This window comes from Sphaeramia orbicularis, chromosome 18 (assembly GCF_902148855.1).
Source record: "Sphaeramia orbicularis chromosome 18, fSphaOr1.1, whole genome shotgun sequence".
Lineage (NCBI taxonomy): Eukaryota > Metazoa > Chordata > Actinopteri > Kurtiformes > Apogonidae > Sphaeramia > Sphaeramia orbicularis.
This window is the reverse complement of record NC_043974.1, coordinates 1,429,092-1,456,073: the sequence shown is the minus strand read 5'-3', so window position 1 is coordinate 1,456,073 and position 26,982 is coordinate 1,429,092. Positions and strand designations below refer to the sequence as shown.

General features: G+C 44.6%; 1 protein-coding gene across 1 annotated transcript in view; it reads left to right on the top strand.

The window, feature by feature from the left end:
* The window catches only part of LOC115438925 (NLR family CARD domain-containing protein 3-like), a gene marked incomplete at its 5' end in the record, with an annotated part of 61,956 nt that extends 38,936 nt beyond the window's left edge, over positions 1 to 23,020 (top strand). Inside the window, 5 exons of the mRNA XM_030162815.1 lie at positions 6,066 to 6,239; positions 6,501 to 6,671; positions 13,902 to 13,998; positions 20,004 to 20,066; positions 20,508 to 23,020. Of these exons, the coding sequence (XP_030018675.1) occupies positions 6,066 to 6,239; positions 6,501 to 6,671; positions 13,902 to 13,998; positions 20,004 to 20,066; positions 20,508 to 21,053 (1,051 nt within the window). The remainder of the gene's footprint in view (positions 1 to 6,065; positions 6,240 to 6,500; positions 6,672 to 13,901; positions 13,999 to 20,003; positions 20,067 to 20,507) is intronic.
* Between the last annotated feature and the right edge of the window lie 3,962 nt (positions 23,021 to 26,982).

The following is a 26,982-nucleotide window of genomic DNA, read 5'->3' as shown; positions in this document are numbered from 1 at the left end:
TAAATGTTCTAGCCCTAACCCTAACCCTGTTCAGTAAATGTTCTAACCCTAACCCTGTTCAGTAAATGTTCTAGCCCTAACCCTGTTCAGTAAATGTTTTAACCCTAACCCTAACCCTGTTCAGTAAATGTTCTAGCCCTAACCCTTACCCTGTTCAGTAAATGTTCTAGCCCTAGCCCTAACCCTGTTCAGTAAATGTTCTAACCCTAACCCTGTTCAGTAAATGTTCTAACCCGAACCCTGTTCAGTAAATGTTCTAACCCTAACCCTGTTCAGTAAATGTTCTAGCCCTAACCCTGTTCAGTAAATGTTCTAACCCTAACCCTGTTCAGTAAATGTTCTAGCCCTAACCCTAACCCTGTTCAGTAAATGTTCTAGCCCTAACCCTGTTCAGTAAATGTTCTAGCCCTAACCCTAACCCTGTTCAGTAAATGTTCTAGCCCTAGCCCTAACCCTGTTCAGTAAATGTTCTAACCCTAACCCTGTTCAGTAAATGTTCTAACCCGAACCCTGTTCAGTAAATGTTCTAACCCTAACCCTAACCCTGTTCAGTAAATGTTCTAGCCCTAACCCTAACCCTGTTCAGTAAATGTTCTAACCCTAACCCTGTTCAGTAAATGTTCTAACCCTAACCCTAACCCTGTTCAGTAAATGTTCTAACCCTAACCCTAACCCTGTTCAGTAAATGTTCTAGCCCTAACCCTAACCCTGTTCAGTAAATGTTCTAGCCCTAGCCCTAACCCTGTTCAGTAAATGTTCTAACCCTAACCCTGTTCAGTAAATGTTCTAACCCGAACCCTGTTCAGTAATGTTCTAACCCTAACCCTGTTCAGTAAATGTTCTAGCCCTAACCCTGTTCAGTAAATGTTCTAACCCTAACCCTGTTCAGTAAATGTTCTAGCCCTAACCCTAACCCTGTTCAGTAAATGTTCTAGCCCTAGCCCTAACCCTGTTCAGTAAATGTTCTAACCCTAACCCTGTTCAGTAAATGTTCTAACCCGAACCCTGTTCAGTAAATGTTCTAACCCTAACCCTAACCCTGTTCAGTAAATGTTCTAGCCCTAACCCTAACCCTGTTCAGTAAATGTTCTAGCCCTAGCCCTAACCCTGTTCAGTAAATGTTCTAACCCTAACCCTGTTCAGTAAATGCTCTAACCCTAACCCTGTTCAGTAAATGTTCTAACCCTAACCCTAACCCTGTTCAGTAAATGTTCTAACCCTAACCCTAACCCTGTTCAGTAAATGTTCTAGCCCTAACCCTAACCCTGTTCAGTAAATGTTCTAACCCTAACCCTAACCCTGTTCAGTAAATGTTCTAGCCCTAACCCTAACCCTGTTCAGTAAATGTTCTAACCCTAACCCTGTTCAGTAAATGTTCTAACCCTAACCCTGTTCAGTAAATGTTCTAACCCTAACCCTGTTCAGTAAATGTTCTAACCCTAACCCTGTTCAGTAAATGTTCTAACCTTAACCCTGTTCAGTAAATGTTCTAACCTTAACCCTGTTCAGTAAATGTTCTAACCCTAACCCTGTTCAGTAAATGTTCTAGCCCTAACCCTAACCCTGTTCAGTAAATGTTCTAGCCCTAACCCTAACCCTGTTCAGTAAATGTTCTAACCCTAACCCTGTTCAGTAAATGTTCTAACCCTAACCCTGTTCAGTAAATGTTCTAGCCCTAACCCTGTTCAGTAAATGTTCTAACCCTAACCCTGTTCAGTAAATGTTCTAGCCCTAACCCTAACCCTCTTCAGTAAATGTTCTAACCCTAACCCTGTTCAGTAAATGTTCTAGCCCTAACCCTAACCCTGTTCAGTAAATGTTCTAGCCCTAACCCTAACCCTGTTCAGTAAATGTTCTAGCCCTAACCCTAACCCTGTTCAGTAAATGTTCTAGCCCTAGCCCTAACCCTGTTCAGTAAATGTTCTAACCCTAACCCTGTTCAGTAAATGTTCTAACCCGAACTCTGTTCAGTAAATGTTCTAACCCTAACCCTGTTCAGTAAGATTCTAGCCCTAACCCTAACCCTGTTCAGTAAATGTTCTAACCCTAACCCTGTTCAGTAAATGTTCTAACCCTAACCCTGTTCAGTAAATGTTCTAACCCTAACCCTGTTCAGTAAATGTTCTAACCTTAACCCTGTTCAGTAAATGTTCTAACCCTAACCCTGTTCAGTAAATGTTCTAACCCGAACCCTGTTCAGTAAATGTTCTAACCCTAACCCTGTTCAGTAAATGTTCTAACCCTAACCCTGTTCAGTAAATGTTCTAGCCCTAGCCCTAACCCTGTTCAGTAAATGTTCTAACCCTAACCCTGTTCAGTAAATGTTCTAACCCTAACCCTGTTCAGTAAATGTTCTAACCCGAACCCTGTTCAGTAAATGTTCTAACCCGAACCCTGTTCAGTAAATGTTCTAACCCTAACCCTGTTCAGTAAATGTTCTAACCCTGTTCAGTAAATGTTCTAGCCCTAACCCTAACCCTGTTCAGTAAATGTTCTAACCCTAACCCTGTTCAGTAAATGTTCTAACCCTAACCCTGTTCAGTAAATGTTCTAACCCTAACCCTGTTCAGTAAATGTTCTAGCCCTAACCCTGTTCAGTAAATGTTCTAGCCCTAACCCTAACCCTGTTCAGTAAATGTTCTAACCCTAACCCTAACCCTGTTCAGTAAATGTTCTAGCCCTAACCCTAACCCTGTTCAGTAAATGTTCTAACCCTAACCCTGTTCAGTAAATGTTCTAACCCTAACCCTGTTCAGTAAATGTTCTAACCCTAACCCTGTTCAGTAAATGTTCTAGCCCTAACCCTGTTCAGTAAATGTTCTAGCCCTAACCCTAACCCTGTTCAGTAAATGTTCTAACCCTAACCCTAACCCTGTTCAGTAAATGTTCTAACCCTAACCCTGTTCAGTAAATGTTCTAACCCTAACCCTGTTCAGTAAATGTTCTTCAGTGTCTGAAAGGACATTTCTATGGGACTAAAGTCAGTTCAGTCCTGCTGCCATGGTGAGTCTGATGGGGATCCAGACAAACAGAACTCAACTAAAGCTGTGGATCAGCTCAAACACACTGTGGGATCAGCAGGACCAGGACCCCTGTCCCACTACAGGGGGTCATGGGACTCATGTTGTCATCCAGGTGTGTCCACCTGTGGGTGTGTGTGTGGACAGACAGAATGTGAGCTCATTGTTGATGTTTGGTCCACAGAGTGGAGCAGCAGAGCTCAGAGGGTCCCACTGGTCTACAGGACCAGACTCAGCTGGACTCCACTGGTCTACAGGACCAGACTCAGCTGGACTCCACTGGTCTACAGGACCAGACTCAGCTGGACTCCACTGGTCTACAGGATCAGACTCAGCTGGACTCCATATTTCAGGTGTGTACATGTCCAACATCTACTGGTCCATCTGTTCTGTCCAGTCATGTCCTGCTGCTGGTTTCACACCAGTGGACGTCACTGTGTCCAACATGGACCTGAGCTTTGGTCCATGGTGGACTTTTGCTCTTTCATCATGTTTTGTGTTCCAGCTGCTGGAGGAGAACATCTGCACTTTTGTCAAGAACGAACTGAAGAAGTTCCAGCAGGTTCTGAGTCCAGATTACCCAGAATGCTTAGAGAGTCTGAGTGATGAGGATGAAGAGCAGAGGAGGAGCTCCGAGGCTTTTCTGCAGATCACACTGAACTTCCTGAGGAGGCTGAAGCAGGAGGAGCTGGCTGAGCGTCTGCACCGCAGTAAGACCATTCTGGACAGATTGAACAGATGATGGTTCAGATGGTAGAGTGGGCTGTCCAGTAACTAAAGGGTTGGTGGTTCGAATCCTGCTCTGTCCAAACACTGTTGTGTCATTGGGCCCCCATCCATATGAATGTTCGGTGGTGGTGGGAGGGGCCGTAGGCGCAGATTGTCAGCCATGCTTCCATCAGTCTGCCCCCCCCAGGACAGCTGTGGATGCAGATGTAGTTTACCACCACCAGAGGGAGAATGTGAGAGTGAATGAAGAATGGATCCACTGTACGCGCTTTGAGTATGTGTTCATAGAAAAGCAGTATAGAAATCTAGTCCATCATTATTATTATTATTATTATTATTATTATTATTATTATTATTATTATGATGATGATGATGAAAATACTGGATTTACTGTGAGACTGATGGTTTGATCTGGGTCTGCATTCAGGAAGTCAGTCTGGAGTTCAGCAGCGGAAACTGAAACGTAACCTGCAGCAGAAGTTAGAGTGTGTGTTTGAGGGCATCGCTAAAGCAGGAAACCCCAAAACCCTCCTGAACCAGATCTACACAGAGCTCTACATCACAGAGGGAGGGGCTACAGAGGTCAACCAGGACCATGAGGTCAGACAGATTGAAAGAGCATCCAGGAACCCACACAGACCACCAACAACCATCACATGTGAAGACATCTTTAAAACACCACCTGAAAGAGATCAGCCAATGAGAACGGTGCTGACAAAGGGCGTGGCCGGCATCGGGAAAACAGTGTCCACACAGAAGTTCAGTCTGGACTGGGCTGAAGACAAAGCCAACCAGGACATCCACTTCATATTTCCATTCACCTTCAGAGAGCTGAATGTGCTGAAACAGAAGAAGTTCAGCTTGGTGGAACTGGTTCAGCACTTCTTCACTGAAACCACAGAAGCAGGAATCTGGATCTTTGAAGACCACCAGGTGGTGTTCATCTTAGACGGTCTGGATGAATGTCGACCTCCTCTGGACTTCAACAACACTCAGATCCTGACTGATGTGACAGAGTCCAGCTCAGTGGATGTGCTGCTGATGAACCTCATCAGGGGGAACCTGCTTCCCTCTGCTCGCCTCTGGATAACCACACGACCTGCAGCAGCCAATCAGATCCCTGCTCAGTGGGTGGACATGGTGACAGAGGTCAGAGGGTTCACTGACCCCCAGAAGGAGGAGTACTTCAGGAAGAGGTTCACAGATGAAGAACAGACCAACACAATCATCTCCCACATCAAGACGTCCCGAAGCGTCCACGTCATGTGTCACATCCCAGTCTTCTGCTGGATCACTGCTAGAGTTCTGGAGGACGTGTTGAAGAGCACAGACAGAAGACAACTGCCCAAGACCCTGACTGAGATGTACATCCACTTCCTGGTGGTTCAGGCCAAACTGAAGAACGTCAAGTATGATGGAAGACCTGGGACAGATTCACCCTGGAGTCCAAAGACCAGGAAGATGATTGAGTCTCTGGGAAAACTGGCCTTTGAGCAGCTGAAGAAAGGAAACCTGATCTTCTATGAATCCGACCTGACAGAGTGTGGCATCGATATCAGCTCAGCCTCAGTGTGCTCAGGAGTGTTCACAGAGGTCTTCAAAGAAGAGAGAGGACTGTACCAGGACAAGAGGTTCTGCTTCATCCATCTGAGTGTCCAGGAGTTTCTGGCTGCTCTTCATGTCCATCAGACCTTCATCAACACTGGAGTCAATCTGCTGTCTGGACAAACATCTGTTTGGTCTAAACTACTGTGGGTCACCTCTGTCCAGTTCTACCAGACCGCTGTGGACCAGGCCTTACAGAGTCCAAATGGACACCTGGACCTGTTCCTGCACTTCCTCCTGGGTCTATCACTGCAGACCAATCAGATTCTCCTACATGGTCTGGTGAAACCAACAGGAAGAAGCTCAGAGACCAACCAGAAAACTGTAGAGTACATCAAGAAGAAGATCAGTGAGAAACTGTCTGTAGAGGGAAGCATCAACCTGTTCCACTGTCTGAATGAACTGGAGGATGGATCTCTGGTGGATCAGATCCAACAGTACCTGAGATCAGGACGTCTGTCCACAGAACAACTGTCTCCTGCTCAGTGGTCAGCTCTGGCCTTCATCTTACTGTCACCAGAAGAAGACCTGGATGTGTTTGACCTGAAGGAATACTCTGGTTCAGAGGAGGTTCTTCTGAGGCTGCTGCCAGTGGTCAAAGCCTCCAACAAAGCTCTGTGAGAACAAACAGTTGGATCAAACATCTCAAATATGGATCTATCATTTCAAGCAGATCAATAACTTTATACTCATGCCTTTTGTTTTGTCCAGACTCAGTGGCTGTAACCTGTCAGACAGAAGCTGTGAAGCTCTGTCCTCAGTTCTCAGATCCCAGTCCTGTAGTCTGACACATCTGGATCTGAGCAACAATGACCTGAAGGATTCAGGAGTGAAGATCCTGTCAGATGGACTGAAGAGTCCAGGATGCAGACTGGACACTCTCAGGTCAGGGTTCAACACAGAACACAACACATCATTTCAATGTTTGTCTGCAGTTGTTGGATGGATTGAACTTGTCAGTGGTTGTTTGTGTTGAACTCCAGACCAGTTCTACTGATCTTCAACTGTGTTCAGAGTCTGGAACTCATAGACTTTACACATTGAAGTCCTGTTGGTGAAGTCCCATGCATTCACAGACTCTGTTCAATGACTCCAACTCCACTCATCTCCATCCTCAGTTGATGAATGTGATGTTTTGTGTTGCAGATTGTCAGGATGTCTGATCACGGAGGAAGGATGTTCTTCTCTGGTCTCAGCCCTCCAGTCCAATCCGTCCCATCTCAGACTGCTAGACCTGAGCTACAACCATCCAGGAGCCTCAGGACAGGAGCTGTGTGCTCTAGTGGAGGATCCACACTGGAGACTGGACACTGTCAGGTATGGACTGAGCTGATGCATCCACAGATAATGGCAGATAGAACAGGTAGAGCTGACAGGAACCATCTGTCAGTAGGGCGTCCCATTTTTGGGACTTCTTTTCCGATCAAGCTCTTAATTTGACCAGTTAATTTCATATATATATCAGTAACTCCCCAAAAAAATTTCGCCCCAATCCATAAAGTTTTAGTTTGATGGGATCGCACTAACCGTTAGTGTTTACTATATGATTAGGGATGGAAATCGATAAGAATTTAATGATACCAATTCCATTATCGATTTTGCTTATTCAGCCGATTCCCAACTGATTCTCATTGGCTGAGGGAATAAAAGAGTACAAACAGGTGTGTTTGCATTAACTGTCTTTTATATTTCCATCTGCACAGAAAATAGAACATATACAGTATGAACAAATAATAAGAACAGATGACGCTGGGCCCGGTTCACGAGGGGGTGGGGTGGGGTGGGGTGGGGTGGGTGCAGTGACAGTGAAACTCCAGACTCTTTACTAATTCCTCTGTTGCTGCATTTCCACTACATGGAACCAGTTTGACTCTGCTCGTCTCCTGTATTTGTGCTCCTCATTTCCTTTCCCCTACCTTCAGAAACTTGTATTTGAGGGGGTACGACGTTTGTTGCCCGCACCAGAACTGGAACTGGGTCTGGTGTTCACTCTGCCACTAAGTAGAGAATCAAATACATGACATTCCTGTAAATGAATCACATGTGGACAAATGTTTGAACAGACTGGAGGGATTCCACCTGTAGAAGAAATGGAAGCTTTGACAGAGTTCAACTGGACCTGCTGTGGTCTGTTTGGACCTGCTGTGGTCTGTTTGGACCTGCTGTGGTCTGTTTGGACCTGCTGTGGTCTGTTTAGACCTGGTGTGGTCTGTTTAGACCTGGTGTGGTCTTTTTAGACCTGGTGTGGTCTGTTTGGACCTGGTGTGGTCTGTTTGGACCTGCTGTGGTCTGTTTAGACCTGGTGTGGTCTGTTTGGACCTGCTGTGGTCTGTTTGGACCTGGTGTGGTCTGTTTGGACCTGGTGTGGTCTGTTTGGACCTGCTGTGGTCTGTTTAGACCTGGTGTGGTCTGTTTAGACCTGGTGTGGTCTTTTTAGACCTGGTGTGGTCTGTTTGGACCTGGTGTGGTCTGTTTGGACCTGCTGTGGTCTGTTTAGACCTGGTGTGGTCTGTTTGGACCTGCTGTGGTCTGTTTAGACCTGGTGTGGTCTGTTTAGACCTGCTGTGGTCTGTTTAGACCTGGTGTGGTCTGTTTAGACCTGCTGTGGTCTGTTTGGACCTGGTGTGGTCTGTTTGGACCTGCTGTAGTCTGTTTGGACCTGCTGTGGTCTGTTTAGACCTGCTGTGGTCTGTTTGGACCTGGTGTGGTCTGTTTGGACCTGCTGTGGTCTGTTTAGACCTGGTGTGGTCTGTTTGGACTTGCTGTGGTCTGTTTAGACCTGGTGTGGTCTTTTTAGACCTGGTGTGGTCTGTTTGGACCTGGTGTGGTCTGTTTGGACCTGCTGTGGTCTGTTTAGACCTGGTGTGGTCTGTTTGGACCTGCTGTGGTCTGTTTAGACCTGGTGTGGTCTGTTTGGACCTGCTGTGGTCTGTTTGGACCTGCTGTGGTCTGTTTAGACCTGGTGTGGTCTGTTTAGACCTGGTGTGGTCTTTTTAGACCTGGTGTGGTCTGTTTGGACCTGGTGTGGTCTGTTTGGACCTGCTGTGGTCTGTTTGGACCTGGTGTGGTCTGTTTGGACCTGGTGTGGTCTGTTTGGACCTGCTGTGGTCTGTTTAGACCTGGTGTGGTCTGTTTGGACCTGCTGTGGTCTGTTTGGACCTGGTGTGGTCTGTTTGGACCTGGTGTGGTCTGTTTGGACCTGCTGTGGTCTGTTTAGACCTGGTGTGGTCTGTTTAGACCTGGTGTGGTCTTTTTAGACCTGGTGTGGTCTGTTTGGACCTGGTGTGGTCTGTTTGGACCTGCTGTGGTCTGTTTAGACCTGGTGTGGTCTGTTTGGACCTGCTGTGGTCTGTTTAGACCTGGTGTGGTCTGTTTAGACCTGCTGTGGTCTGTTTAGACCTGGTGTGGTCTGTTTAGACCTGCTGTGGTCTGTTTGGACCTGGTGTGGTCTGTTTGGACCTGCTGTAGTCTGTTTGGACCTGCTGTGGTCTGTTTAGACCTGCTGTGGTCTGTTTGGACCTGGTGTGGTCTGTTTGGACCTGCTGTGGTCTGTTTAGACCTGGTGTGGTCTGTTTGGACTTGCTGTGGTCTGTTTAGACCTGGTGTGGTCTTTTTAGACCTGGTGTGGTCTGTTTGGACCTGGTGTGGTCTGTTTGGACCTGCTGTGGTCTGTTTAGACCTGGTGTGGTCTGTTTGGACCTGCTGTGGTCTGTTTAGACCTGGTGTGGTCTGTTTGGACCTGCTGTGGTCTGTTTGGACCTGCTGTGGTCTGTTTAGACCTGGTGTGGTCTGTTTAGACCTGGTGTGGTCTTTTTAGACCTGGTGTGGTCTGTTTGGACCTGGTGTGGTCTGTGTAGACCTGGTGTGGTCTGTTTGGACCTGCTGTGGTCTGTTTAGACCTGCTGTGGTCTGTTTAGACCTGGTGTGGTCTGTTTGGACCTGGTGTGGTCTGTTTGGACCTGGTGTGGTCTGTTTGGACCTGCTGTGGTCTGTTTAGACCTGGTGTGGTCTGTTTGGACCTGGTGTGGTCTGTGTAGACCTGGTGTGGTCTGTTTGGACCTGGTGTGGTCTGTGTAGACCTGGTGTGGTCTGTTTGGACCTGCTGTGGTCTGTTTAGACCTGCTGTGGTCTGTTTAGACCTGGTGTGGTCTGTTTGGACCTGGTGTGGTCTGTGTAGACCTGGTGTGGTCTGTTTGGACCTGCTGTGGTCTGTTTAGACCTGGTGTGGTCTGTTTAGACCTGGTGTGGTCTGTTTGGACCTGCTGTGGTCTGTTTGGACCTGCTGTGGTCTGTTTGGACCTGGTGTGGTCTGTTTGGACTTGCTGTGGTCTGTTTAGACCTGGTGTGGTCTTTTAGACCTGGTGTGGTCTGTTTGGACCTGGTGTGGTCTGTTTGGACCTGCTGTGGTCTGTTTAGACCTGGTGTGGTCTGTTTGGACCTGCTGTGGTCTGTGTAGACCTGGTGTGGTCTGTTTGGACCTGCTGTGGTCTGTTTAGACCTGGTGTGGTCTGTTTGGACCTGCTGTGGTCTGTTTAGACCTGGTGTGGTCTGTGTAGACCTGGTGTGGTCTGTTTGGACCTGCTGTGGTCTTTTTAGACCTGGTGTGGTCTGTTTGGACCTGGTGTGGTCTGTGTAGACCTGGTGTGGTCTGTTTGGACCTGCTGTGGTCTGTTTAGACCTGGTGTGGTCTGTGTAGACCTGGTGTGGTCTGTTTAGACCTGGTGTGGTCTTTTTAGACCTGGTGTGGTCTGTTTGAACCTGGTGTGGTCTGTTTGGACCTGGTGTGGTCTGTTTGGACCTGCTGTGGTCTGTTTAGACCTGGTGTGGTCTGTTTGGACCTGGTGTGGTCTGTGTAGACCTGGTGTGGTCTGTGTAGACCTGGTGTGGTCTGTTTGGACCTGGTGTGGTCTGTGTAGACCTGGTGTGGTCTGTTTGGACCTGCTGTGGTCTGTTTAGACCTGGTGTGGTCTGTTTGGACCTGCTGTGGTCTGTTTAGACCTGGTGTGGTCTGTTTGGACCTGGTGTGGTCTGTGTAGACCTGGTGTGGTCTGTTTGGACCTGCTGTGGTCTGTTTAGACCTGGTGTGGTCTGTTTGGACCTGCTGTGGTCTGTTTAGACCTGGTGTGGTCTGTTTAGACCTGGTGTGGTCTGTTTGGACCTGGTGTGGTCTGTTTAGACCTGGTGTGGTCTGTTTGGACCTGCTGTGGTCTGTTTAGACCTGCTGTGGTCTGTTTAGACCTGGTGTGGTCTGTTTAGACCTGGTGTGGTCTGTGTAGGCCTGGTGTGGTCTGTTTAGACCTGGTGTGGTCTGTTTAGACCTGGTGTGGTCTTTTTAGACCTGGTGTGGTCTGTTTGGACCTGGTGTGGTCTGTTTAGACCTGGTGTGGTCTTTTTAGACCTGGTGTGGTCTGTTTGGACCTGGTGTGGTCTGTTTAGACCTGGTGTGGTCTGTTTGGACCTGCTGTGGTCTGTTTAGACCTGGTGTGGTCTGTTTGGACCTGCTGTGGTCTGTTTAGACCTGCTGTGGTCTGTTTAGACCTGGTGTGGTCTGTTTGGACCTGCTGTGGTCTGTTTAGACCTGGCGTGGTCTTTTTAGACCTGGTGTGGTCTGTTTGGACCTGGTGTGGTCTGTTTAGACCTGGTGTGGTCTGTTTGGACCTGCTGTGGTCTGTTTGGACCTGCTGTGGTCTGTTTAGACCTGGTGTGGTCTGTGTAGACCTGGTGTGGTCTGTTTAGACCTGGTGTGGTCTGTTTAGACCTGGTGTGGTCTGTGTAGACCTGGTGTGGTCTGTTTAGACCTGGTGTGGTCTGTTTGGACCTGCTGTGGTCTGTTTAGACCTGGTGTGGTCTGTTTGGACCTGCTGTGGTCTGTGTAGACCTGGTGTGGTCTGTTTGGACCTGCTGTGGTCTGTTTGGACCTGGTGTGGTCTGTTTAGACCTGGTGTGGTCTGTTTGGACCTGGTGTGGTCTGTTTGGACCTGGTGTGGTCTGTTTAGTCCGTTTCTGCCTGACCTCCATGTTGTCTTTGTTCTGACCAAAACAATGCTGCGTACGTGTGACGTCATTGCGCAATGAAGGTGGAATCAATAAGCAGAATCATCCCTATGTATAATAACAGATTAGATTTCTCTCGTGCTTTTCTATGAATGCATACTCAGTGTACAGTGGATCCATTCTTCATTCACTCTCACATTGTCCCTCTAGTGGTGGTAAACTACATCTGTATCCACAGCTGTCCTGGGGTTGGGGGTGGGGGGGGCAGACTAATGGAAGCATGGCTGACAATTCCCACTTACAGCCCCTCCCACCACCACCACCAAACATTCACACCCACCAGTGTGAACAGCAGCACTGGAGGCAATGGGGGGGGGGTGTGAAGTGTCTTGCCCAAGGACACAACAGCACATGACTGGGACAGAGCAGGATTGGAACCACCAACCCTTTGGTTATTGGACGACCCGCTCTACCATCTGAGCCATGGCCGTCCCCAAGTCTGTCCAGAGGCTGACCCCATCACACACAGAACACTAGAACCCAGCTGTGGTGGGCCTTTGGTGGAACTCTGCCTTTAGTCCATGTTCCTCAACTTCCACACATATTTCTCTTGCTGTGGTTTTGCTGTTGTGACGACCCCTCCACACCACTAGGTGTGTGTTGGTTTTTTGTTCGTTCCTTTGCAGGATCTGACCAAGGCGGGGTTCATCTAGTAATCATCAGATGCGCTGCACCTGGGCCCGGTGTCCTGCCGTCTTTAAAAGCTTTAAAAGATGGGTACTGTAGGATCAGATGAAGGGTACCAGATGGGTACTGTAGGATCAGATGGAGGGTACCAGATGGGTACTGTGGATCAGATGGAGGGTACCAGATGGGTACTGTAGGATCAGATGGAGGGTACCAGATGGGTACTGTAGGATCAGATGGAGGGTACCAGATGGGTACTGTAGGATCAGATGGAGGGTACCAGATGGGTACTGTAGGATCAGATGGAGGGTACCAGATGGGTACTGTAGGATCAGATGTTCTGAGTGCAGATCTGTCAAATCAGACTAGGACAGAAAGAAATCTGAAAAAACCTGGGATTGGACCCATTTTGAACTGTCACATGACCTTGACCTTGTCTAAAATCCTGTGACCTTTGACCTGTACATGATTGTAGACCTTCATAAACGACAGTTCCATCCTCCAGAACCTCTAATATGACATTTACATGAGCAGATCTGGCAGAACTAACCCACAAATGAAGGATTTTCACTGAAAAATGGGTTTTCTGCACTGGGCTGATGGACACCCTAAAGATGGAGGTGGGGGGGGAGGGGTCTAAAACTGTACAGACACCCTAATGATGGAGGTGGGGGGGGGTCTAAAACTGTACAGACACCCTAAAGATGGAGGTGGGGGGGGGAATCTAAAACTGTACGGACACCCTAAAGATGGAGGTGGGGGGGGGGGGGGTCTAAAACTGTACAGACACCCTAAAGATGGAGGGGGGGGGGGGGTCTAAAACTGTACAGACACCCTAAAGATGGAGGTGGGGGGGGGAATCTAAAACTGTACAGACACCCTAAAGATGGAGGTGGGGGGGGGGTCTAAAACTGTACAGACACCCTAAAGATGGAGGTGGGGGGGTCTAAAACTGTACAGACACCCTAAAGATGGAGGTGGGGGGGTCTAAAACTGTACAGACACCCTAAAGATGGAGGTGGGGGGGGGGGGGTGGTCTAAAACTGTACAGACACCCTAAGATGGAGGTGGGGGGGGGGGGTCTAAAACTGTACAGACACCCTAAAGATGGAGGTGGGGGGGGGATCTAAAACTGTATGGACACCCTAAAGATGGAGGGGGGGGGGGGGGGGTCTAAAACTGTACAGACACCCTAAAGATGGAGGTGGGGGGGTCTAAAACTGTACAGACACCCTAAAGATGGAGGTGGGGGGGGGGTCTAAAACTGTACAGACACCCTAAAGATGGAGGTGGGGGGTCTAAAACTGTATGGACACCCTAAAGATGGAGGTGGGGGGGGGGTCTAAAACTGTACAGACACCCTAAAGATGGAGGTGGGGGGGGGGGGGGTCTAAAACTGTACAGACACCCTAAAGATGGAGGTGGGGGGGGGGGGGGGGGGGGGGGTCTAAAACTGTACAGACACCCTAAAGATGGAGGTGGGGGGGGGGGTCTAAAACTGTACAGACACCCTAAAGATGGAGGTGGGGGGGTCTAAAACTGTACAGACACCCTAAAGATGGAGGGGGGGGGTCTAAAACTGTACAGACTGGGATGAAAGTTTTTGGGGAGTTACTGAAATATACGAGATGAACTGGACAAATGAAGAGCTGGATCAGAAAAGAAGTCCCCAAACTGGGCCGGCCTAATCTGTCCCAGCTGGGATCCGTCCTGTCTGAAGGTCCAGCCCATGTTCACAGACAAACGCACTCAGTCAGTGATGCAGAAGGAAGCATTTAGTGGATGTGAGCAGAAAAAGCTTCAGTGGATCAGAGGGATGGAATGTCCATGTCTCCAGCTGACCTCTGACCCTCCTCCTCCTTTCAGGTTGGATCCTGCTGGAGTCCGATGGTTGACACCGAGGAGACGTAAGTGTGGTTTCATTAGATTCATTCAAACCAACCTGAACCCAAAGTGGGACCTGGTTCTAAACATCTGAACTGTTCATGAAGACAGTCAGTTTAGTGGAAGGATGTGTGGTGGAGAGAGGACGCTTTAGAGACAAACACATGATATTAATATAAGTATTTATTCACTTAAAATAACAATACAGAGATTGAACGACGTACTAGTAAGGAGAGGAAGAGAAGAAACCTGAGGGAAAAGAAGAAGAGAAGCAAGGAGAAAAAGCAACAGGAGAACAGCTGGGGGGGCTTTTTGTGTGTACATGATCACACACACACTAAGACAGAGTGAGGGTGTGTGTCGAACAAATAAGTGTAAGTGTGTTCTTTTGTTGGAAGCTCCAAGAATAAGTCCGGATTCTTTTCGGTCTCATTTTTATACATTTATTGTTGACTTGATCTGATCACAAACAAAATCTAACTCAGCTGAGGATCCACACCCTAGTGGGGAAATGGACCCAGGCCATTCCAACGCACCTCACTTTTATAATCCTTGTCAGCTGATCTTCAAACTCTGGGCTCAACCCTTTGTCTTTAACTTAGCGTTCTCTAAACAGATCAAACAGATGTGGGGCCTTAACTCTGAGTAAACTTCTGCCAACAGTCAGTTTATCACCTATATTTGACAACACTGTGTGAATGTGTTTGTTCAGACGTGGACCTAGAAGAACAGAACCTACTTAAGTCATGTGCAGATGGATGGTTCCTATCTAAACAAGCTGGTCCTAAGAAATTTACAACTGACCAGTGACACAAAGAAAACCTAACTAATACTGACTAATACTAATACTGACTAACCTGTGATTCAATCCAAGAATTCAACCCTCCAAGTTCAAATCATATTTCATAAGGGAAAGCACATATGGATCCCAGAGGTGAATAAAGACCCAAATATGGAAAAAGTGGTTGTATAAGAATCAAATACCTAACCAAAGGTGTTCCAGTGACGCCACTACAGACGAGCTGATAGCTGACTGGGACACAAACCACCTGAGCAGTGAGTCCTCAGGTCCAGTCCCAGACTGTTTAGTGCATGTCATACTGCCAGTGTCTTTATGCACATGTGCAGTCTGTACTGTCACTGTCTGATAAAGAAGAACATGTAGAAAAATAATCTGAAGAACACAGCTGAGTTCATCAGGATCAGAAGTTTGTCTCAGGAACAAACTCATATAAAATGACCAAAACACTTAAACTATTATTATCCATCAGATAAAGGCCCAATCCCAGTTCACCCCTCCGCCCTCCCCCTTACCCCTGCCCCTCCCCCCTCCCCCTTGGCCCTTGCACTTGGTACTATCCCATGAACCAGAGTTGCAATATATGGCAAATGCCAAATATGTTCAATACAGTTTGATTTTCTGTTTGGCCAAGAAGGAAAATCCAGTCCTTTATAAATGTTGTATCTGCTGTTTCTGATCAGGAAAATGAAACATGAAAATCAAAGACACTTTTACACAGAGATCCTGGAAAAAGGTGAGATGGTGATCCCACGTTTTTACCACCATCGACCGATTTCCACAGCCAAGGAGAGACAGATACCGTTTCATTTACACAGACGTCGCTCCAGAATAAGGGGTCCCATAACAGAAGAGCTGTGGAAAAGGGGCTGAAGTCAGACTCACACATGATCCATCCAGCAGTTACAGTTGAATTTAACCCAGCGATATGACCAGACTGTCACTGAATGAGCTGATCAATAACTGCAGCCTTATTGTTACAGATTACAGATTACTTTATTGTCATTTGACAGCACACAGTACATACAGTACATACAGCACACAGTACATACAGCACAGAGTACATACAGCACAGAGTACATACAGCACACAGTACATACAGCACACAGTACATACAGCACAGAGTACATACAGCACAGAGTACATACAGCACACAGTACATACAGCACACAGTACATACAGCACACAGTACATACAGTACATACAGCACAGAGTACATACAGCACACAGTACATACAGCACACAGTACATACAGTACATACAGCACAGAGTACATACAGTACATACAGCACACAGTACATACAGCACACAGTACATACAGCACAGAGTACATACAGTACATACAGCACACAGTACATACAGCACAGAGTACATACAGTACATACAGCACACAGTACATACAGCACACAGTACATACAGCACACAGTACATACAGCACAGTACATACAGTACATACAGCACAGAGTACATACAGTACATACAGCACAGAGTACATACAGCACACAGTACATACAGTACATACAGCACACAGTACATACAGCACAGAGTACATACAGTACATACAGCACACAGTACATACAGCACACAGTACATACAGTACATACAGCACACAGTACATACAGCACACAGTACATACAGTACATACAGCACACAGTACATACAGCACACAGTACATACAGCACACAGTACATACAGTACATACAGCACACAGTACATACAGCACACAGTACATACAGCACACAGTACATACAGTACATACAGCACAGAGTACATACAGTACATACAGCACACAGTACATACAGCACAGAGTACATACAGCACACAGTACATACAGCACACAGTACATACAGTACAGAGTACATACAGCACAGAGTACATACAGCACACAGTACATACAGCACACAGTACATACAGTACATACAGCACAGAGTACATACAGCACACAGTACATACAGTACACAGTACATACAGTACATACAGCACAGAGTACATACAGCACACAGTACATACAGCACACAGTACATACAGTACATACAGCACAGAGTACATACAGTACATACAGCACACAGTACATACAGCACACAGTACATACAGCACACAGTACATACAGCACACAGTACATACAGTACATACAGCACAGAGTACATACAGTACATACAGCACAGAGTACATACAGCACACAGTACATACAGTACATACAGCACACAGTACATACAGCACAGAGTACATACAGTACATACAGCACACAGTACATACAGCACACAGTACATACAGTACATACAGCACACAGTACATACAGCACACAGTACATACAGTACATACAGCACACAGTACATACAGCACACAGTACATACAGCACACAGTACATACAGTACATACAGCACAGAGTACATACAGTACACAGCACACAGTACATACAGCACAGAGTACATACAGCACACAGTACATACAGCACACAGTACATACAGTACATACAGCACACAGTACATACAGCACACAGTACATTCAGCACACAGTACATACAGTACAGAGTACATACAGTACATACAGCACACAGTACAAACAGCACAGAGTACATACAGTACATACAGCACACAGTACATACAGCACACAGTACATACAGCACACAGTACATACAGCACACAGTACATACAGTACATACAGCACAGAGTACATACAGTACATACAGCACAGAGTACATACAGCACACAGTACATACAGTACATACAGCACACAGTACATACAGCACAGAGTACATACAGTACATACAGCACACAGTACATACAGCACACAGTACATACAGTACATACAGCACAGAGTACATACAGTACATACAGCACAGAGTACATACAGCACACAGTACATACAGTACATACAGCACAGAGTACATACAGCACACAGTACATACAGTACATACAGCACACAGTACATACAGTACATACAGCACACAGTACATACAGCACACAGTACATACAGCACACAGTACATACAGTACATACAGCACAGAGTACATACAGTACATACAGCACAGAGTACATACAGCACACAGTACATACAGTACATACAGCACACAGTACATACAGCACAGAGTACATACAGTACATACAGCACACAGTACATACAGCACAGAGTACATACAGCACACAGTACATACAGCACACAGTACATACAGTACATACAGCACAGAGTACATACAGCACACAGTACATACAGTACATACAGCACACAGTACATACAGCACAGAGTACATACAGTACATACAGTACATACAGCACACAGTACATACAGTACATACAGTACATACAGCACACAGTACATACAGTACATACAGTACATACAGCACATACAGCACACAGTACATACAGTACATACAGCACATACAGCACACAGTACATACAGCACACAGTACATACAGTACATACAGCACAGAGTACATACAGCACACAGTACATACAGTACATACAGCACACAGTACATACAGCACAGAGTACATACAGTACATACAGTACATACAGCACACAGTACATACAGTACATACAGTACATACAGCACACAGTACATACAGTACATACAGTACATACAGCACATACAGCACACAGTACATACAGCACACAGTACATACAGTACATACAGCACACAGTACATTCAGCACACAGTACATCAGATGAGACTGTGATCGATGATCAGGGACATCGGGCCGCCGCCACAACTGGTGCACCACCACTGAACCCTTTTCTTTGAAAGTGGCAGTGAAGAAGAAGATAATCCAAAGCACAAATATAAGCCATCATACAGTTTTCACACAGTACACGTGGACACATGCTGGAATTTTTTCATGGATTTGAAAGGAATTTGGGGGATAGGGTGAAAAAAAAAAACAGGGTTTGAGAGCAAAACAAGATTTGGAGTTGGGACAGAGGAGAAATGAATGTGTGTTGTGTGTTTGTCTTTGGAATGTGTGCAAGATAAGAGACTCCAGCGGTCCATCTGTCCTTCAGTTGGTTCCAGTCTTCTGGGGAGGGTTCTCAGTCCAGTCCTACTGTTGTCCTGACCATGGCAGATGTTTGGACTGCAGGGGGAGTAGATTACAGAAGAATCTGCTGTAGGGCTGTGCAATTAATCGAAATTCGATTACGATTTCGATTATTACACGCAACGATTACAAAAATTATGTAATAGAGAAAAAACGATTATTAATTTTGAGTTGTTTTAATTCACGCGCACGCAAGCTCCCATGAGCTGCTCTGCCCCGCCCCCCTCTAAGCTACTGCTGCTGCTAGTCGGCAGGTCCACCCCAAGAGGAAAGTTGGACCTAGCGGTCTTGAAAAATGGCAGGAGAATCCCAGCAGAAGTGCTTGGTAAACAAAAAAGGCAAGTCCAATTCAATTGTATGGAATCACTTTGGGTTTGATGAAGAAGACGAAGAGCAGAAAACACATCACGTGCAAAAAGTGTTTGGTTGTTGTGTCCGCACCGACCGCTAACACAACAAACCTTTGTAACCATCTAAAGTTGAACCACCGCCACCTTTAGCATAATCTTATGAAAAACTAAAACACATAAAAACAACTCCGTTTACAACTTCGCCCGCAATGCAATCTTCAGTTTCCGAATCTCTTTACGCTGTAACTCCCGTATTAACCTAACCTGACCTAACCCGTATAACCCTAACGTACGTATTCCAGATGGCTGATGTATACAGAAGGCCTGAACTGAAACCTCACAGCACGCCACTGAATTTACTGTTTCATACTACATTGAACATACTTGAATTTATCATTTGCACTTTATGTGAGTTTTTTTTTTTTTATTGCTACAGTTCCATGGCAAGTCTATAGCAGTTTAATTCCAGTGCACTATTTATTTACAAAAGGAAACATACTTGAATTTACAGTACACTTATTTGCATTCAAAGATTTTTTTGTTTCGTACAAAAGTGAAAATACTTTGTTTTAGTGGTTAAAAGCTTTATTTATATTTAAAGAGTATATCTTACATTGTTTTGCAAGAAAAAAATAAACAACTTTAAGGTTAACAAATAATCGTTTTTAATAATCGTGATTTCAATTATTGCTAAAATAATTGTGATTATTTTTTTTTCCTATAATCGAGCAGCCCTAATCTGCTGCTTCCTCAGCTCCCAGGGGAAACAATTGAGGCCATGGGAAGAACTGGATTTCTGCATTAATTTAGTGTAACTTTCATTTTGTTGTACCTGGCCTCAGCATTACTCACTTCCGAGCAGTCAGTCGGTCTCTCCACAGTTCGTCTCATTTCTCCTTCAGTCCCTCAGATTGTCGGAGTCCTTCTACATTGGCTCTCAGCCCCTCTGCAGTCTGACCCACAATGTAATCCATCTTCTTACACCAGTCCTCAGCCCATCCGTCCAGGTCTCCCACACTGTCCCCGGACTGCGTCACCACCCGTTGGAATTCCTTCACATTATCACTCACCGCTCTGAAGTGCTTCTTAATTTCCACCGATAGCAGCGGGGTCTGTTAGCGTGCTGCTGTCTTACCGATTTTGCGATAGATCAGGTCCATTCCCAGACCAATCAGAAGGTGTCCCGCTGTCATAAATCCAAATAGGTAGACGTTTTTGATGTCCTCCACCCACAGAGCACACAGACACACCCCCCTCCACTCATCCCAAGCGTCCCGGGTGTGTTCCGTCAGGGCAGGTGGGCTCCCCTGGGCCGTTCTTCCTGGGTGAAAAAATCTTGTCAATTGCGCTGAGTGACCAGTTGACCAGTTGATTATTGTGTTTTCTTCTGTCCATCAGATTTCTGTGAACTCACCCTGGATCCAAACACAGCGAACAGAGAACTGAAACTGTCTGCAAACAACAAGAAGGTGGAACATGTGTTTGAGGTCCAGTCCTATCCAGATCATCAGGACAGATTTGACTTCCATCCTCAGCTGATGTGTTCAACTGGTCTGACTGGTCGCTGTTACTGGGAGGTGGAGTGGAGTGGACAGGTTAATGTATCAGTGACTTACAGAGGAATCAGAAGGAAAGGAGACAAACGACACAGTGTGTTTGGATTCAACCATCAGTCCTGGAGTCTGTTCTGTCATGACGGTGGATACAGGGTCTGGCATAAATACAAACACACACCCCTCCCTCAGTCCTCCTCCTTCTTCTCCCCCTCCTCCTCCTCCTCCTCTGGTACAGTCTCAGTGTATGTGGACTGTCCTGCTGGATCTTTGTCCTTCTATGAAGTCTCCTCTGACAAACTGGTCCACCTCCACACCTTCAAAACCACATTCACTGAACCACTGTTTGCTGGATTTGGTTTGGGTTTTGGATCCTCAATGCGTTTGTGTGATGTGTAGTTTTGCTGCGTAGTTGTGGTTGTGTAGATTTTACCACAAATATCTTAGTTCATGGGCCAAGACCAGATGTTTGGGATATTGGTACCACGAAAAAATAAAGGAAGGTCCACACAACCTGTGAGCTCCAAAACATTTATTCCACAATGTGACGTTTGGGCCGAGGCCCTTCATCAGACTGAGGACAGACGGACTTCCACAGGTGTTTTATATGCAGGGTCTGATCACAACACCTGACCTGCAATATACGTCATTGTAGAGAAACAGAAAATTCTTTTTAAACTTATTAAAAATATAATCAATCATAAATGATCAATAGTCAAATGTTTCAAATGTCCACAAGTACAAATCCACAGGTGTTTTATATGCAGTATCTGACCACAATAACACCTGACCTGCAATATGCATCGTCTTAGAAGAGCAGAAAAGAACTTTAAAAAAAAACTTGTCAGACATATAGTGAATCATAAATCGTCAAATATTTCAAATGTCCACCAATACAAATAATTTTAGTGATCAAACTGCTTTACACTCAGACATTTATAAACAGGTATTAATCAGATTTCATCACATCTGTACAGGTCCGTGTAATTCTACTGTCCATGTGAATGTGGTGACAAACACCACAGCATGTGTCACAGTTCTGCTTTACAAATGTACAAAAACAGATTTACAAAAGCAGAAAGACTATTTTGGGCAACGGTGAGATCCATCCAGACAGACATCTAAACTCCAGTGTTGGAGCGAGGATCCACTGGAGTGAAGTGGTCTATGTGGAGAGTGATTTGGAAAACATACGAGGAGATGGGAAGAGCCTGTAGAAATGGTCTCAGATCAGATTCTTCACTGAGGCCTTTAGGGCTGAGTGTATGTAGGGTATGAATCCAAAAAGCCTCCAAACAGTTGGCATCACCCCCTCAGCTGGGCCTACAGACTTTATCTGTACCCATGGACTTGAACATGCTGACACTGTGTGGAGCTTGTGTGAAATGTACGCCCACTGGGCTTTTGTGTCTATATTGTGTCTGTATCGTTTGTGTATATTGGTGCCACCCAGCGGGCCAGTTCTAGTTCTGCATTTTGAAATGGCCTGTATCTGTAGAGCGTACTTGGCTGTGATAGTCCTTCCACAGTAGCTCAGTCCTGACTATCAGCCACTGAGTAAACCCACTGTAAGGGGCCAAAGCAGAGGTCATCCAAGGTCATTTGAATGGATGGAATGTTCAAACCAACACAGACTCAGCACATTCATGACCAGTTCTGTTCTTCTCACAGATGTGAGTTCCATCTAAACCAGAATAAACCGTTCAGACCGTAGATGAGTGCAGACTGCAGCAGTACACATACAGCAGTCTGGTAGATGAACAGTCTGTCCTCTAAGAGAAGTTTAATTAAGGGTCAGTGAAATAAGGAGGAAAAGTCAAAGTGAGAGAAAGTCCTTAAGGTTAAGAGAAAATGTCTGTAATAGTTGATCAGTTTCATTGTGAGCATAATTAACCCATGAAGACCCAAATATACACATGTGACCAAAAGCATCAGCTGATCTAAACTGTTTCAGACTGACTGATCCATTCATTCTGTCCATACATGTCAATAACTGGTGTCAAATACAGTTCTGCAGCTTTTCATGCTCATCACATATGACCAGATTTGGACGTTCAGAGGCTCCGTAGTTACCATGGAAACACTTTCATCTTCTCCAACATTGCTTCTCCAGTCAAACCCGTGCAGTTGGATCAGTGCAGGTGGATGGACACACTGGGTTTAGGTTCAGTTCAGGACAGACTGGACTGAAAAACACACTGTTTCTCAAGTTCCATGAGGATTAAAGAACAGGATTCATAAAATAGGGAGATAAATATTTATTATTAATAATATTTTCTGGAGAGGGGGTGGAATTAAATAAGTTGCACTTCTTCCCACCCCTTTTCAGGCATGTAAATGAAACTAGTGTTCTGTTCTTCTGTCTAAGATTGTTATAATTGTTGATATTTGGATTATTATTGATGTTTTGCTTGTTGCATATATGAAAAATTTCATTGCATGTTCGGAATAAAACACTAAAATAAATGAAGACTCTGGTGCTATTTTTGGACAAGTTGAGCACATAAACATGATGTATTGGTTTAACTAAGTCCACCCTCTAAATATTTGTAACAGACTTTTTTTGTGATATCAGTACTTTCAGCACCAGGGTCTTCAAATACAGGAAAACACCTGATTTTCACGGAAACAAATGCAAATCACAGAGGATAAAATCCTGATAAATGGTGATAAATCACTTAAAGGTTAAATAGAGAGAAAATGTAATTTGGGAACTGAGACAGAAGCGGTCTCATTCATTGAAGGCGTGTCCGTTTGGGTGCTGTGAGTCCACTTTCAGTTCAGCTCTAACATCCAGACCTGCACACACTCCAGAACTCCTTCTGTGTTCTTCTCTGGTCTGTTTGCATGGGGGTTGGCTCTAGAACATGTGCTCTTCTGTGTGAAATGAAATGCTCCGTTGGTTTTCTGCTCTGTAGTTGTGTCATCATTCAGCTGCTGTCTTTGTTGGGATCACTCCAGAACTTTCATGTGCTTTCATTAGCTCTGGATGAAAACAGACTTTATCATCACTTCCCTTATTTCAGTCCTAACTATGTGTAACCTGCTCAGCCTGTAAGAGGGGGTAGGTGGTCTGTAGTTTCATTCCCAGCTGTGTGTTATGGTTGATAAGCTTTGTCCTGCATGTCACTGTTATCCAGTGGGCGTCAGTGGAGCTGTCCACAAGAAGAACTCACCACTGGGTTTTACTGGTAAAGGACGAAAAGGAAACGGAAACAGAGCATTAGCAAGTCAACAACAAAACTAATGCCGTGTTTCCACTACGTGGAACCGGCTCGGCTCGGCTCGGCATTCCTCAGACCGTTTCCATTCCAGGATACTACTGACTCTACAGGACCTGGTCGTCATAGCGATGCGGTGTGTTATTTCTGTGTCGTCTGTTCACAGTTGATGATAAACTCACTCGTTGCCTGTTGTCTGGTCTGAATTTTTCCGTCTTCCAGCACAGACTGAATGTCCTGGACCGACCCTGGACCGACCCTGGTCTAGTTCATCTGTTCTCATGTGGGTTAATGGAGCCACAGGTTCACTGTCCACTAACGCATCTGTTTATGGAAAAGGGCGGGGCACAGAAAACTGTCTGACCAATCAGTGGTCTGCAGTGTTTATACGTCACAGTTTAGTATCTGGTCCCCAGACCTGGAACCTCAGCGGAGGTGAGACCAAAAAACTAGTACCAGGTACCAGATTCCAAAAAACTAGTACCAGGTACCAGATTCCAAAAAACTAGTACCAGGTACCAGATTCCAAAAAACTAGTACCAGGTACCAGATTCCAAAAAACTAGTACCAGGTACCAGATTCCAAAAACTAGTACCAGGTACCAGATTCCAAAAACTAGTACCAGGTACCAGATTCAAAAAACTAGTACCAGGTACCAGATTCAAAAAACTAGTACCAGGTACCAGATTCCAAAAACTAGTACCAGGTACCAGATTCCAAAAAAACTGGACCAGGTACCAGATTCCAAAAAACTAGTACCAGGTACCAGATTCCAAAAAAACTAGGACCAGGTACCAGATTAAAAAAACTAGTACCAGGTACCAGATTAAAAAAACTAGTACCAGGTACCAGATTAAAAAAACTAGTACCAGGTACCAGATTCAAAAAAACTAGTACCAGGTACCAGATTAAAAAAACTAGTACCAGGTACCAGATTCCAGGTCCTTTTTCATTATGGAAATGCAAACAGGTCGAGTTGAGGCGATACTATGATACAGTGGAAACAGGACAGAAGAAGTGCACATGAAGACATGAAGTTAAGAAAAGACTAAAGACTGAGACAGTTCCAGAGGTTTTTGGTCATAAATACTTCTCCAAACAGTCAGCAACGCACAGGTGGGAGTTCAGCCCAGGATTTTAAAAAGAAAGGGTTCTTTTTCTGTGGTGAGTGTTTGACTTATTGTTCACCATGTGCAAAACTAGCCAACGTGCTTTTATGTGTTTAATAGGTTGAATATGTAGAGATTCTTTTTGTGAGGATGTAATAATTTCTGATTTGCTGCTAACTCTGTTGTTTGAATGATAAGGTATTTACTACAAAAGCTAAAAAACACATGGGAGGTGAACTTCAGTTTATTGAACCAGTGTGCTTTGGAGGCTGTGTTGATGTTCCTGTAGTGCATTCACACTCACATGTGCAGTGAGTGGGATGGTTGGTTCTAGGTGAACTGTTACCAGCTGGACATTTGGGAATGTGGATGGTTAAGTCATAGTATTTCCAGAGCCAGTAGTTGTTTTTTTTTTTACAGAATACTCAAATGTTGTCCTGCTACGGAGGTTGTTGGGTTTTTTTGTATGTATTGATTCAAGATGGTCCATTAAAGAAGAGCAGCTGGAAACACATGTGGAAACCATGGTGACGAGAGCTGAAGAGGATCATCTGCTCACAAACACAAACATCGAATAATTCTGTGGGCTGTTCTGTTTTTTCTTATAGTGGATCATTTTTTGGGCTGTTCTGTTTTTTCTTATAGTGGATAATTTTTTTTGGGCTGTTCTCTTTTTTTCTAATAGTGGATAATTTTTTTTGGGCTGTTCTGTTTTTTCTTATAGTGGATAATTTTTTTTGGGCTGTTCTGTTTTTTCTTATAGTGGATAATTTTTTGGGCTGTTCTGTTTTTTCTAATAGTGGATAATTTTTTGGGCTGTTCTCTTTTTTTCTTATAGTGGATAATTTTTTGGGCTGTTCTGTTTTTTCTTATAGTGGATAATTTTTTGGGCCGTTCTGTTTTTTCTTATAGTGGATAATTTTTTTTGGGCTGTTCTCTTTTTTTCTAATAGTGGATAATTTTTTTTGGGCTGTTCTGTTTTTTCTTATAGTGGATAATTTTTTTTGGGCTGTTCTCTTTTTTTCTAATAGTGGATAATTTTTTGGGCTGTTCTGTTTTTTCTAATAGTGGATAATTTTTTGGGCTGTTCTCTTTTTTTCTTATAGTGGATAATTTTTTGGGCTGTTCTGTTTTTTCTTATATTGGATAATTTTTTGGGCTGTTCTCTCTTTTTTTCTAATAGTGAATTATTTTTTGGGCTGTTCTCTGTTTTTTCTTAAAGTGAATTATTTTTTGGGCTGTTCTCTGTTTTTTCTTAAAGTTAATTATTTTTTGGGCTGTTCTCTTTTTTTTCTTATAGTGGATAATTTTTTTGGGCTGTTCTCTTTTTTTCTTATAGTGGATAATTTTTTGGGCTGTTCTGTTTTTTCTTATAGTGGATAATTTTTCGGGCTGTTCTCTCTTTTTTCTTATAGTGGATAATTTTTTTGGGCTGTTCTCTTTTTTTTCTTATAGTGGATAATTTTTTTGGGCTGTTCTCTTTTTTTTCTTATAGTGAATTATTTTTTGTGCTGTTGTCTTTTTTTTCTTATAGTGGATAATTTTTTGGGCTGTTCTCTTTTTTTTCTTATAGTGAATTATTTTTTGTGCTGTTGTCTTTTTTTTCTTATAGTGGATAATTTTTTGGGCTGTTCTCTTTTTTTCTTATAGTAGATAATTTTTTGGGCTGTTCTCTTTTTTTCTTATAGTAGATAATTTTTTGGGCTGTTCTCTTCTTTTTCTTATAGTGGATAAGTTTTTGGGCTGTTCTCTTTTTTTTGTTACAGTGAATTATTTTTTGTGCTGTTGTCTTTTTTTTCTTATAGTGGATAATTTTTTGGGGCTGTTCTCTTTTTTTTCTTATAGTGGATAATTTTTTGGGCTGTTCTCTTTTTTTCTTATAGTAGATAATTTTTTGGGCTGTTCTCTTCTTTTTCTTATAGTGGATAAGTTTTTGGGCTGTTCTCTTTTTTTTGTTATAGTGGATAATTTTTCGGGCTGTTCTCTCTTTTTTCTTAT